Source organism: Callorhinus ursinus, unplaced genomic scaffold (assembly GCF_003265705.2).
Source record: "Callorhinus ursinus isolate GAN/ISIS: 27379988/994484 unplaced genomic scaffold, GSC_fseal_2.0 scaffold11, whole genome shotgun sequence".
NCBI classification, from domain to species: Eukaryota; Metazoa; Chordata; class Mammalia; order Carnivora; family Otariidae; genus Callorhinus; species Callorhinus ursinus.
The window spans coordinates 52,549,972-52,564,564 of record NW_027397073.1 but is presented as its reverse complement, the minus strand read 5'-3'; the positions used below and the strand labels follow the sequence as shown (position 1 = coordinate 52,564,564).

Sequence of the window (14,593 nt, the reverse complement as noted above, 5' to 3'; positions counted from 1 at the left end):
TGGTAGACATTTCACTCAAGTATAAGTAAATCTTTATTTGATCATTATTTCAGTTTATAGCCAAATATGAAAATAACTCTTTTGTTTTTTTAAAAAATAATTTTTAAAAATCTCTAGAACTAGTCTTCTTTAAGTGTTCATGTGTTAAGAAATCACTTTTTAAAGGTTTATAATTAAAGCACACCCTGTTATCTGTAAAGACAAATTAAATCAGCTGCCTGGCTTAAGAACCAAGATCTTCATGTTGCCACACACTGTTTGGGCACTAATTTTCTCTTGGCCTTCCCCTGGGAGGATTTTTGCAATTTTTCCCCCTGACAAGTTTTATTGCACAGTAGGCCAGGATGCTGACTTCTTAAACACAATTTAGAGAGAAAACCTTCAATCTTTTGGCAGTATCTATTGGAAGATTTTTTAAATGCCTTTTTAAAAACAAAGCTGTACCTTTCTGAGATTAAATATATTTTTCCTAACATATGGAAACAAACTGAGTTTAGACTGGTAATCGAATGAGTGTCAATTTGAGAAGTACATCTTACCTTTTAAATTGGATTAGGCATAGATGTGAATATTTTATATGCTGTACAAACTCTGAATTGCTAAATTAGATGCCAGTGCAATTTGTTATAACTCTCAAAAATAACAAGAACTCAAAATATTAACTGAATTGTTTTCTTTTAAACCTAAAAACCAATCTTGAAACATCTGGATTTCTTGAAATTCATTTTCATTTAAATTTCCAAAGAGTTCAATAACAGTCATGCTTAGGTCGCTGTCATTCTAATCTAGAGGGGCACCTTTAGGTTGATTTATGGTTGCTTGATCAACAGAACAAGATCTTGGCCTCAGGTTTCCATGTAGTTCTCCATTTTTAAATGATTTATAACGTTAAGCCTATGAACATAGGCAATTTTTACTACCTCCACTTTCTCCCCTTCGATTTCCCATTGGTTTCTTTATCTCTTAACTATCCTTTCCTGATGAGCAGTTGGATATGGATGTTAATGAAGCAAAAGTCATTGATTCAGTCCTGATGAGGATCACTCAACTTTCCTTTTGCCCCAGGCTGCCTTGCTGCCCTTATTATGACCAACCTACTCCTGTAACTGTACCTTCAGTCACATCAACCAATTTTTATTCAGCCCTAGACAAAGAATACTGTCCACGGTGTTGGCTCTACCTGAAAAACATGGCACATTCATTTAATTCCATGTTGCAGTATAAAAGTTGAATTGTAGAGCAGGATTGTCCATTCACAGTGAGCAGCTGGAGCTTTTCCCTTGCGCAGGCTCAAGGCCCTGGTTTAAGGCTACAGTAATGAATCCCAAAGTAAGGAATTCTTACTTCATTAATTTCTATCAGGAAATAATCATTGCCTTGTTTTGGATCTTCTAGGAACCAAAGAGGTTGTTGTAAATGTGGATGATGATGGAGTAATTTCACTGAACTTTGAATGTGATCAGATGGCTCCAAATTCTCAGTTCAACTGGTCCAAAGATTATGTATCCACTGAGGACTCTCCGCGATTAGAGGTTGAAAGCAAAGGCAACAAGTATGTACTGTTTCAATCTTAATAATGGGTTTCCTTCTCATGATAGGAAAGTGAAGTAAGCTCGTTGCTTTCTATTTCAAATACTTAGAGGGGATGAAATCACAAATATTTTATATCTGGTCATGTAAAAAGTAATAACCAATGTCAGCCTTAAAAAATAACAGTCCTTATAAAAATACTTTTCATGTTATTTCAGTTAAAAAGCTTTCTCATATATTATCTCATTTGTGATGTTAGAAAAGCTTTGACATAAAATCAGCTTTAATGATGATTCTCATTATTTTATGAAATTTTGTAATCTTAAAGTAATGGTGAGGATGCTTATGGGGAGAGAGCAAGGAAGAACATGCTACTTGCTGGTTCAAGTTATGGTGAATTAAATGGGCTAGGTATAATCTCTTCTGCTTTTTTCACCACCACTTATGAGTGACATAATAACACACTGGAAAGAACTCTGTATGGGAAGCACAGGATAGATGAGTTCGAATCCCAGCTTGACCTGGGGCAGCTTTTAACTTCCATGGGCCTTGGATTTCTTTTTCTGTAAAATGGGAGAGAGCAGAGGAGATGAATTTTGTGATCAGTTACTTCCTTTTACATCCAAGAATCTAAGTTTTCTTTTACTTTGCCTTGCTTAGCATATTGACTACCATATTGGATTGCATTTGGTAAAGCAAAATGCTTTTAAGTATTATTTTTATTACAAGAAGCCCAAAATATCTCATAAATAAAGAAATAGTAATTTTGTTGGAGAATGGCAAGGACATACTGAATATAATTAAAAGACATTTTTCTGTCAGTGTGCTATAAAGTCCTTGAAGTAAAACATAAATTTGGTGGGGCACCTGGGTGGTTCAGTCAGTTAAGCATCTGCCTTCGGCCAGGTCATGATCCCAGGGTCCTGGGATTGAGTCCCACATTGGGCTCCTTGCTCAGCGGGGAGCCTGCTTCTCCCTCTGCCTCTCCCCCTGCTTGTGCTTGTGCTCTCTTTCTCTGCCAAATAAATAAAAATAAAACCTTTAAAAATATATAAATTTGGTCAAAGAAAAGACAAGCTGTAAAATTTTCTTCTGATTTGTGCACTTTACTAACATTTATATATTTGGCTGATCTTAGACACTGACTAGCAACATCACTTACCAAAGTTAGAAAATACAGTGAACTAAACCATTGACCCATTCACTTATTCATTCCACAAATATTTATTAAGCACATATTATGCTGGAAGACACAAAAGGACATGAACCAGATCTTGTCCTTAATGGTACAATGACTATATAGTAGAGACGTAGGGATAATAAAATAGGCAATGCCAATGCAGTATGATAAGCTCAAAAAGGAAAGTGCAGGGGATGACATAAAGGAGGCATTTGGAGTTGACAAAAAAAGGTTCTGCCCTGTGGGGGAAGATATTTTTTAGGTTCCCCAGCAAAGGCAAATCAGCTAAAAATACCTTTGTTGGGGATGAGTATTGATATGCAACATAATTTGGGGATGGGTTATTTGTACCAGCTCCCCACTCCTGTCATCCCACCCCCGATCCCTGGGAGGAGGTCAAGAAAGTCTTCCTAGAAACAGCTTAAATGAGCAGGTTTCAGGTCAGTAGGGGAGATGGGAACAAGTGCTACCAGTGAAGGGAGTATCCTGTGCAGACACCTAGACACAACACAAGACGTGGGCTTATAGACCCCGCACAGCCTCCCTTCTTACAAGAGTATTCTGTTCCGCAGAACGAAAATGACCTTCAAGGACTTGGGGATGGAAGACTTGGGCATTTACTCCTGCGATGTAACAGACACTGATGGAATAGGGTCAAGCTACTTGATCAATGAGGAAGGTAAGTTCAAAATCATTCCATTTATTGGGGCACCTGTTGGCTCAGTCGGTCAAGCTTCTGCCTTGGGCTCAGGTCATGATCTCAGGTCCTGGGATCGAGCCCCACGTAGGGCTCCCCGCTGAGCAGGGAGTCTGCTTCTCCCTCTGCCTCTGCCTGCCGCTCCCCCTGCTTGTGCTCTCTGTCTCTGTCTAATAAATAAATAAAAATCTTTAATAAAAAAAATAAAATCCATTCACAAGTCTAACTCTGCTTTGATTCAGCAGTGATCCTCTAGGATCAAGTGACTTTCCTTTTAGTTGTTCAAGTTTAATTGTTCTTTTTTTCTCCCTACAGAGCTGAAACGTTTACTAGCTCTCAGCCAAGAACACAAGTTCCCAAGTAAGTGTCCACAGTACATCCACAGAGTTTAGCAGTCCTACTGGGTGGTGACTTGTGGAATAGGTCCGGCGACAACTCTGACAGGATTAAGAGAAGAAGTTCTTAAGAACACATAATGGAACATACACTGGTGGCTACAAATGCACTTTCCAGAAGGGCTGCTTTTATCTTGGCCATTGTTCTAAAGAGATACAAATACTAACATAGAAAATACATCCCATGCTGTTACGTAGTGAAGTGTCAGGTTACACAAGCGTAATAGCTGGGTAGTTAAGTTCTTCACTTTTTGCCTATGTACTTTGGAATCCTATATATTATATGATACTGGATACATGAATCTGCATGTTTTTTAGACAAACCAATCTCTTCCTAAGCAATTTAATGTTAGCACTTAACAGAAGAATCATACTTTTAAATAAAGATAATCTAAAGACATTATCTACCATTTTAAACTCCTGAAAAATGAGGTAAAGATGCCCTAGTCAGAAAAAGAATCCCTCTGAACTATCTACAAACTCTTCCACAAAGCACTTTCCACATAAAAGATTAAATTTCACAGTTGACACCTAAGAGAGAGAAGTCTGAAATGATACTAGGAAAGTTCCACTGACCTGATACGTTCTCTTGCCATTGATATCTATTGGCCAAACTAGTGGATTATCCAGAAAGTTATACCCTGGAGTTTGAGAAAACAAATGGAGAGTGATAATACACACTCACTCTTTTAAATCAGGAATCTTGTTTTGTTTTACTCTTTAGTCCCTAAAATACAACTCCTTCACCAATACAGACTTTTCAGGAACTCAGGAAACTATACCATGACTCCACACTATAGGCAAAACCCTGTATGTTTGTATATGTACATTTTAATAGGAGGAGGGTCTGCAGCTCTCCTGAAATTCCCAGTGAAGGCTCTGACTCAAAAATAAACACACACTGCTCTGGAACTAATCTCCTGACTTCCTTTCCATCCCCAAGGAATCTTGTTGCATCCTGAGGCTGAGTGTTAGTGACTATTGGCCTCAGTTGTTTTGTTCTCAAAACCAATGTTGTTCAACAAAGAGGCACAATGGGGTGCCTATGGGGTGTGGGTGTAGAATACAGACTTTCTGAATTCTGGGAGAGAACCATTTCTCATCTGTATGCTTATTCACCATAAAATTGGAAAAGTAAGACTATGAATGGTATCTTCAAAGTTATTATTACTTTTTAATTGCATGGAAGGTAGAAGTTTGGCTTGTATTCTCTTTGTTCTGTACTTTTGACCCACTCTATGACCTTAGCAACTCAATTTTAATTTCCCCATGCCTTAGTTTCTTTTCTAGAAATGGCTGTTGTAATCATTTATAGCAACCTACTGTATAGAGATGCTGTGAGAGATCCTTGAACTTTTCAGGAAAAATATAAATATTGATGGAAACAACAGTGATCCTCAAAAAACCCACTTGTATAAGATCTGTCTGCGAGCATACAGGATGCTCCATCTTCACATCCCCAGTGATGTGAAGTAGGGAGTGTAGGAGAGGGTCACTATGTTGAACACAGCCAGACTCCATTAGTGATCAGACTGCCTCCTCCCAAACATTGGTGGAAATGGAGGGAAACCGCAGCATCCACTAATCTAGTCAGACAGTAAACATTGGCAAAGTGTCTAGGCAAGAGCTGGTCCAAACAACATTTACATTTAGCTTAAAGGATGGAGATGAGACAACATGGGGTGTTACTGTTGAATTGGAGGTGCCCAAGCCTCCCTGATGTTCAGTGATCATATGGACTTGGAGATAGTACTTGTCTGATGTCACTGTCACATATGCTGAGAGATTTATTTTGCATAAGCATGATCACTCTAATTACTGGTTCTAGGAGAGTTAGTAGCAGCAAACTCAGGTTCCCTTTTTATTAGAGACCTGGTGTGGCATTTGGGTAGGCAGAGAGAGAGAGAACTCAACAATGTGTTAAAAATTCTGACATGCAAATGTCAGATCTCCTAACCCAAGGGAGATTTGCTTAGCCCATTGAAGTGGCATTTTCAAGAATACAGCTCCCGGGCGCCTGGGTGGCTCAGTTGGTTGAGTGACTGACTTTGGCTCAGGTCATGATCCTGGAGTCCCAGGATCGAGCCCCACATCGGGCTCCCTGCTCAGCAGGGAGTCTGCTTCTCCCTCTGACCCTCTTCCCTCTCGTGCTCTCTATCTCTCATTCTCTCTCTCTCAAATAAATAAATAAAATCTTTAAAAAAAAAAAGAATACAGCTCCCACACTCTTCTTCCCCCCACTGCTATTAGATCAGCCTGGTGGCTACATGAATATTTTCAGAGATCTGATAAAGAGTCAAAGCAGCATATCTAATTTCTCAATTTATACCCACTTCCTGTCGGTAAATGTTGAACATCATTAAGTCTTTTTGTGAGATTTTGTAAGGTTTTAAATGGGTCTTGTTTCTTACAGAATGTAATAGAGAGCATGGTGCTCCTTTATCCCTTGGCACAGTAAATTCTATTTTAAGCTGTTTTCAAAAATATTTTGGAAAACCACTAAACATATGCCTTAAACCTACAAAAAATAGATATTTTGCTGGAGCAAATTAACTGCCAGAGAAAAGAGTGTAAGGAAATTTAGGACTGAGAAGAAGGAAAAAATAAAAATGTATAAAGCTAAAAACAGAAAATAGCCTAGTTGGTCTTGCCACTTTTGATATTAAGCGGCAGTGTAGAGAGACAGCTTACTTAAAGATGTCAAGGTATTGTGAGGGAGGTGATGGAAGGTATACTTCAGTATTGTCAACATCCTACATAATATCTCTTGGATATTACCCCACTTGTATGCATATACCCTATGTGTGCAGATATATGCAAGCACATATACATAAATTGTATCTATTTCGTATGTCCTCTTAGGTGTCAATACATTATATTTTATAATTGGTAGTTGTAGGGTGTTATTGAAGCAACTGGTGGAGGAAAGAGGTACCAAAATATTAATAGCCAAATTTATAGAGCACTTGTTATATGCCAGAGTATTTATAGGGTGCTGAAAGGGAATGTATCATTTAAACTCCACAGTGACCGTAAAAGGCTCGGTTCTAAGGTAATTTAATTTTAGAGGTGTATGAGGCCCAAAGAGGTTGGGTAACTAGACCAGATGTACACAGTGGATAACCGTGGTTAAGCCCAAGTGGACTGACCCTAACCAGGACATGACTGTTACTGTGTATACACCTGCTGTTTGCCACCACACCCTCTCTGGTGATTCCTGGTGGCCGGTGTTTCCTTGTGTGATGTTCCTATTACTCAGAGAGGGCAGTGAACAACACTAAGGGAGCTTGAAAATTCCAGGAGGACATGCCCTTTCTCCTCCACCACCACTCTGGGCCCCTTAAGTAACTGCAACACTCATGTATTATATCTCCCAGAATGAGGTCTTCAGACTTTCTCAGGAAAAATTCTACTCTCCATTCTCCTCAAGAGTTACTTGTAGCAAGTAGGAGTGTCCTGTAGGGAGAAAGCTTAGCCTCTGCTCTCACAACCCTGGGGTCCGTCCTTGTTGCTTTACTTAGACATGCTCACACTGGCCAGCCACTACTGTTCTTCAGAGTGGACGGCCAGAACCGAGAGGAGCACAGAATAGAGGGAATAACCCTGGTCGCAGCTCTGCTGCCCAGATATGTTACTAGCCTTTCCTGGGGCTCAGTTTTGTCATCAGTAAAATGAGGAGAGAAAAGAACTCACCTTTCCTGAGCACTGGTCATTATTCACAGTGTCTTAGTGTCTTCTGGTACTGTATTCATTGTTCTTGGTGGTCTTATGAGGCAGATCATATCCATGTTAGCAATTGAGGAACATGAGGTTTCAAGAGGAAAGAACTGTCCAAGGTCTCAGTGTGACATCAGAGCCCATCTTCTGTGCATCTCAGACACTCTGCAGTAGATGACATCTGAGCCTCTGTTTGGTTCCTCACTGGAACAAGTTTATAACTGAGTTTCACAATGACTATGGAACAGCAAATGAAAGGCGTCCCTTAAAGTTTGGAAAGGATAGTTTTAGGATAAGTACAAAGAAATTTTGTTGTATATTTGATACAAGTTTGGGAAGCTTACAATTTAAAATGTAGCATCTGTTGAAATTTTGAGATTAGTTATAAGAACCATTTAGAGACAGCAAAGAGTGATGATTTCTCCTGAAGGAAATAAAGGACTACTAAACTTTGAGAGACAGCCATGGTTTTCAGCAGAGTTTGCCCTGGAGCTACCTCTGATACAAAACTATTGGAGGAGGCTTTATAGAGAAGATTTTCAAGTTACAAGAAATTTAGAAAACTGTTTTTGAAGGATATCAGCCAACTTTTAAAATTTCACCCAGACTCAAATGGCTTAAGCAATACAGGTATATTATCAGAGATACATATGGTTCCTTTACTTTCTTTGTGAGGCCAGCCGTGCTATATCTTTTTTTTTTACTTCTTTTTTTTTATTATGTTATGTTAATCACCATACATTACATCATTAGTTTTTGATGTAGTGTTCCACTATTCATTGTTTGCATATAACACCCAGTGCTCCATGCAGAACGTGCCCTCTTTAATACCCATCACCAGGCTAACCCATCCTCCCACCCCCCTCCCCTCTAGAACCCTCAGTTTGTTTTTGAGAGTCCATTGTCTCTCATGGTTCGTCTCCCCCTCCGATTTCCCCTCTTCATTCTTCCCCTCCTGCTATCATCTTCTTCATTTTTTTTTAACATATAATGTATTATTTGCTTCAGAGGTACAGATCTGTGATTCAACAGTCTTGCACACTTCACAGCGCTCACCATAGCACATACCCTCCCCAGTGTCTATCACCCAGCCATCCCATCCCTCCCACCCCCCACCACTCCAGCAACCCTCAGTTTGTTTCCTGAGATTAAGAATTCCTCATATCAGTGAAGTCATATGATACATGTCTTTCTCTGATTTACATTCTTAGACAAGGAAACATTTTTCAGAGGCAAATATGAGAGTCACTAATAAGAATTAGTGACTTATATATTAATATCTTAATATGAATTAGTGACTTATATCTTAATATCTTAATATGCCTTCTTATTTGTGACTCACATATTTGCCTTTGAAAAATGTTTCCTTGTCTAAGAATGTAAATGAATTGGCAAACCAGTGGGATGGATAGAGTTTAAATGATAAGCTAGTTCATCTTGTATATATCAACATTAATTCTGTTTTAAAATTCATTTTTATTTATTTTTTATTTTTTTTAAAGATTTTATTTATTTGAGAGAGAGAGAGTGAGAGAGAGAGAGCCCAAGAGGGGGTAGGGTCAGAGGGAGAAGCAGACTCCCTGCTGAGCAGGGAGCCCGATGTGGGACTCGATCCTGGGACTCCAGGATCATGACCTGAGCCAAAGGCAGTCGCTCAACCAACTGAGCCACCCAGGTGCCCTAAAATTCATTTTTAAAAACATTTGAAAGAACCTCCAAAGTGAGTTTAATTGTTGAGAAAAATAAAATTTAACTCCTTTCCTAGTGTTTTGAAGTAATTAAGATTATAGAATTTTGGAGCTGGAAAATCTCTTAACCATTTAGGACATTCAGTACAATCCCATTCATTTATAAATGAGTCAACTGAGGCCCAAATATGTGAAGTGACCTGCCTAATATCACACAGTTGCTGATGTTGGACTAGGCTCCAGTTCTCCTGGGGCCAGCCCAAGACTATTTCATCACACTTTGTTATTGTCCCTAAAGCCACAGTAGAGAGTCACACAGGTTAGGTGAAGGAACCCTGGAGGTAAGTTTATCTTCCTCATTTTTACAGTTGAGATATCTATGACTCAGGGAAGGTGAATGACTTGCCCAAAGTGGCAGCAGGATTAGAACCCAGGTCTTCCATCTCTTAGTATCATTCTTTCCCTACAACATTCTTACTGCCTCCAGGCTTTGCAAGAAGCAAGGTGCTATATTGTCATTTCCATTGAGTGTTTTTTTCACTGAAAAATTGGTATTAATACAATTGGTTGCCAATGAAATTACTATTTTTGTTTTTATTTTGCATAGCTGTCCCAATTAAGTCAGAGTTGGCAGTTGAAATTTTGGAGAAAGGCCAGGTCCGGTTTTGGATGCAGGCTGAGAAGCTGTCTGGCAACACCAAAGTCACCTACATATTTAATGACAAGGAGATTTTTGAAGGACCGGTATGTTTTACACTTTTTAGATTCTAAACATATCACTGTACAATGTGCTGAGGGAGCCCTATTAAAATGCAGCTAAGTTGTTATGAAAACCACTGGATGTGGAGTGGGAGAGTAAAAAAAAAAAAATAGAGGAAAATATAGATTGATTATATCATATTATCCAAACTGGGACACTGTTGAGAATGAAAGAGGGTTCTAGTAATAATTTTTCCAGGACAAGAATCAAACCAAAACTATCCGGGGCAAATCAAGGTGTATGGTTACCCGGGAAAACAGAGCTGCTCTCCTGAGAAGAAGAGGTGTCAGTGTGCTTACCTGAACTTACATACTCACATCAGAAACCTCAGCAGGAACTTGGTTCTTCACAGGGAGGAAATGGCCTCCATTGTTCCAATGGCTCAGAAAAAAATGCAGCAAAAATATCTTTCCTTACTTTTCTGGTGAAAAATGCAATACATTTTTATTATATAAAAATTGTAAAGACTCAAAAGGGACAAATCACAAATTCTCACAACTTTTTAATATACACATTGGTTTATACTTTTTTTATTTTTTTCTACACTTCTGTGTGTGTGTGTGTGTGTGTGTGTGTCTATGGATGTCTTATTTAATTTACGTAGGTGTTTGTATGTATCTCTCTTTTCTTTGCTTTTAACATAAACATAGTTTCCATGGGTAGAGTTACAACATCTGCACTGTATTTGTCCTCCCAGAATCAAGCCAGTACCCAGTGGTACTGAAGAACTTGGGTTTAGGAGCTCTGGCTTTTACCGGGCAATCACAGGTATAAATGAGAGTCTCAAAAGATGGTAAAGAGGTGTGATTTGTGGCCATCATTAACAACCTGTTCTCCTTTCATCAAGATATGTTTTTAGGGGCGCCTGGGTGGCTCAGTCGTTAAGCGTCTGCCTTCGGCTCCGGTCCTGATCCCAGGGTCCTGGGATTGAGCCCCACATTGGGCTCCCTGCTCGGCGGGAAGCCTGCTTCTCCCTCTCCCATTCCTCCTGCTTGTGTTCCTGCTCTCACTATCTCTCTCTCTGTCAAATAAATGAATAAAATCTTAAACAAAAAAAGATATGTTTTTAAAACATTTCAGGATTCATTAGTGAGTGGGAGAATGAATAACATAAATAGCAAAAAAAAAAAATGTAATATATTTCTTTTCAGCTCATTTAGCAACTGTGTATAGAACCTGAATAAGTCACACAGGGTCCACAGTGGCCCATCTTCTCCTTTTTCAAGACATTCTCCTTGATCGCCATGCTCATCACCTGGGCAGTAGAGGGGAAGGAAAAGCATTGTTGGCATCACTGTCTGCTGCCACAGCCATTTAGGGACCACTCGTGCACACACATGCATAGACGCACTCCCCTTCATGTGTTCACACATGGTTTCATGCTGTTGTACACATGCACACATACACATACATACTCTGAACTTGAAGAACTGTTCATTGTCATTGCAGTTAGTTCTTACACTATTTTGTTGGGTGGAAATTAGTGTCTTAGGCTAAGTTCCCTAGAAGGACAGTCTGAAATAGATTTTCTCTTTCAATGTATTCATGGGGGAGTACTTCCAGGAGTGGGGATTAGGGAAACAAGCTAAGGTAGAGGAAAGCGAAGCAAAAATGTGGTCTCGGTTTGAGACTGGCTTCCTGCAGGGGACACTCTGAGGCATGAACTGCAGCACACAGTTGATCCCAGACCTGAGCCTTCATTCTGTGACATTTTATAGGAAAACTTCATTAATTCAAATCTACTATAGAACCTACGCTTGTATGCCCAAGGGCTAAGATTTATCTTTACACTGAAAAAAAAGTTGCCTAAGCCATATGATAAAATAAGCACAGAAGAATAGGACAAGTTTAGTTTATTAGGAACAAATGAACTTCAAATGCTTTGGAAGCATTTTTACTCACATATTAATTCTGCAGATATTTACTAATTGCCTGCTATAGGCCATGCATGCACAAGACGTGAGGGATATAGCAATGGATGAGACAAAAACACGTCCCTCACGCTGCCTATTATGTGGCATTATTCTGCTAATTAAAACGAATGTAATCTGGAAGGTAAAATGGGAATCTAAAAACACCTTTTTTTTTTTCAAGGATCTTATTTATTTATTTGACAGAGAGAGACACAGCGAGAGAGGGACACAAGCAGGGGGATTGGGAGCAGGAGAAGCAGACTCCCCGCCAAGCAGGGAGCCCGATGCAGGGCTCGATCCCAGGACCCCGGGATCATGACCTGAGCCAAAGGCAGACGCTTAATGACTAAGCCACCCAGATGCCCCTAAAAACACCTTTTTGACAATACTTGTGACTTAGGATAACAAAACTTTTATTTGTATTTAAAAAAATTAAATTTCAGACTTTATAGTAATCAGTTCTGGTCAAGGTCATATATGCCAGGTCATATTCTTCTTTTTCCTGGAGAACAAGATTTTGAAAGCTCATCTAAAAAAAAAAGTAACAAGAAATTTTGTTAAAATTATGATTCTTTGGAGTTTGTGTTTATTCCATCAGGCATTGGCATCCTATCTTCCTCACTGATTTCTGTTTTCCTTTTCACATTGAAGAAATATAAGATGCATATTGACCGAAACACTGGCGTAATTGAAATGTTCATGGAAAAGCTACAGGACGAGGATGAGGGAACATACACTTTCCAGCTTCAAGATGGGAAAGCAACTGGCCATTCTACTCTTGTTCTCATTAGAGATGGTGAGAAGTCTGTGGCACATTAACGGAAAGACTTCACTGCTCCCTTCAGTGCAAATACCCTGTGGCACGAAAGTGGTCCCATTGAAGGCAGCAGGAATTGTTTCTTGTATTTTAAACATTGGAATCCAATTTCAGTTAATACTTTCCATAGTATTTCACCAGATTTATCCTTAGCCCACAGGAAAGACTGCAGTTAAATGATCTCCTATCTAAACAAGTATTTATTACTAAAATTCTCCAGTGAAGGAGATTGTAATACAACTAAGACTCTACCTATATCTCAGAAACAATGATACTACCTTATACTGTGTAATTACTTTAAACTACTTAAACTAAGAAGAAAAATATACAAAAGTGGTGCATGCCAGATCAATTAATCATGCTTTATAACTGGATTATATGTCAGCTGCCATAAGCCACTGTAAAACCACCAAGATATAAAATATGACATTTAACAAACGTGGCATTTGGAAAGGCTGGCCAGATCTCTACATTTGCGACATCCAATACTACTTCACTATTTCCTAGCTTCATGGCCTTGAACAATTTACTTAACCTTCCTAGCTTATTTCTTCATCATAAAAACTTAAATAGGTTATTGTGATGTATGAATATGTTATAATAATGAATATAAATCTGCACAGTGGCTGGCATATACAGTTATACCACTCAGCTCAATTTCATCCTTCCTTATTTTTCTATTTTAGTTTATAAAAAGCTCCAGAAAGAAGCCGAATTCCAGCGGCAAGAATGGATCAGGAAACAAGGTAAAAATTGGCAGTGAGTAAAGAGAAAAACTTTAATTTCTTGAAAAAAAAATTCCAAGATTAATTCCATAACAAATTTAAATGTATATTATTGCTTAGGCTAATAATGCCCTGGTAAATAAAAAATAATTGAAAATATTTATTATTAAATATGTATCCATTTAAAATATTTGAAAACTAATCTTGAATTTTAAAATATCACTTCATATATATATCACTTTAGAATTTAAGAATGAGCTTTGATTTTGCATTTGTGATTAACAGAGTGATTACTGATATCATTAAAATTTTATAGGTCCTCATTTTGCTGAGTATTTGAGCTGGGAAGTGACCGGTGAATGTAATGTACTATTGAAATGCAAGGTAAGGGGGCACCTGAGGGGTGTTTGTTGAATATCCAACTCGGTTTGGCTCAGGTCATGATCTCATGGGTCAAGGGATTGAGCCCCACGTCCAGCCCAGTGTCGGGCTCTCCACTCAGTGGGGAGTTTGCTTGAGATTCTTTCCCTCTGCCCCTTCCTCTGCGTGGATGCATGCTCTCTCTCTCTCCCTTTCTCTCTAAAATAAATAAGCAAATCTTAAAAAAAAAGAAGAAGAAGAAATGCAAGGTAAGAAGTAATTTTAAATATTTGATATAAGGGAAATAAAAATAAAGTAGAATGTGAGAAAAGAAAGATCAATTTTTCATCTCCATTTGAACCAAAATGCCAAGTGACACATTCTTGCTATTGAATGTTACTATAATCATTGGGTGGTAAGAAACATAAAATAAAATAAAACATAAAATAAGATAAAATAAAACAACATAAAAATATGGGAAGACAAGATTATTACTCCTATTCATTATACCCTAGTTGATAAGGACTGGCTCTTCTCTTTTTTTAAATTAAGACTTTATGTTTTTAGGAGCCGTTTTAGGTTCATAGCAATATTGAAGGAAGGTACAGAGATTTCCCATGTAACCCCTGTCCCCATACTTGTACAGCCAGCATCTTCATCAACATCCCCCACCAGAGTCTCACATTTGTTCCAATTGATGATCCTACATTGACATATCATAGTTGCCCAAAGTCCACAGTTTACATTAGGGTTCACTTTTGGCATTATATATTCTATGGGTTTAGACAAATATATAATGACATTTATCCAC

The 14,593-nt window shown here is 38.5% G+C and overlaps 1 protein-coding gene and 1 long non-coding RNA gene across 11 annotated transcripts in view; one reads left to right on the top strand and one right to left on the bottom strand.

The window, feature by feature from the left end:
- The window catches only part of MYOM1 (myomesin 1), a 155,119-nt gene that overhangs the window by 122,387 nt on the left and 18,139 nt on the right, over positions 1-14,593 (top strand). For both annotated transcript variants that reach the window (XM_025886355.2, XM_073898461.1), the window contains 7 exons: positions 1,396-1,552; positions 3,283-3,389; positions 3,723-3,767; positions 9,815-9,951; positions 12,532-12,676; positions 13,384-13,443; positions 13,739-13,806. In XM_025886355.2, coding sequence (XP_025742140.2) covers positions 1,396-1,552; positions 3,283-3,389; positions 3,723-3,767; positions 9,815-9,951; positions 12,532-12,676; positions 13,384-13,443; positions 13,739-13,806 — 719 coding nt within the window. The remainder of the gene's footprint in view (positions 1-1,395; positions 1,553-3,282; positions 3,390-3,722; positions 3,768-9,814; positions 9,952-12,531; positions 12,677-13,383; positions 13,444-13,738; positions 13,807-14,593) is intronic.
- The window catches only part of LOC112834916 (uncharacterized), a 53,163-nt gene continuing 40,972 nt past the window's right edge, over positions 2,403-14,593 (bottom strand). For 2 of the 9 annotated variants that reach the window (XR_012380072.1, XR_003211073.2), the window contains 5 exons: positions 11,144-11,222; positions 10,267-10,388; positions 7,496-7,783; positions 3,423-3,577; positions 2,403-2,545 (listed from right to left, as the gene is read on the bottom strand). This is a non-coding gene — a long non-coding RNA (uncharacterized lncRNA). Of the gene's footprint in view, positions 2,546-3,422; positions 3,578-4,378; positions 4,444-7,495; positions 7,784-10,266; positions 10,389-11,143; positions 11,223-14,593 lie in introns of all 9 variants that reach the window. The other 7 variants (XR_003211068.2, XR_012380073.1, XR_003211071.2 and 4 more) reach the window with 6 other exon arrangements.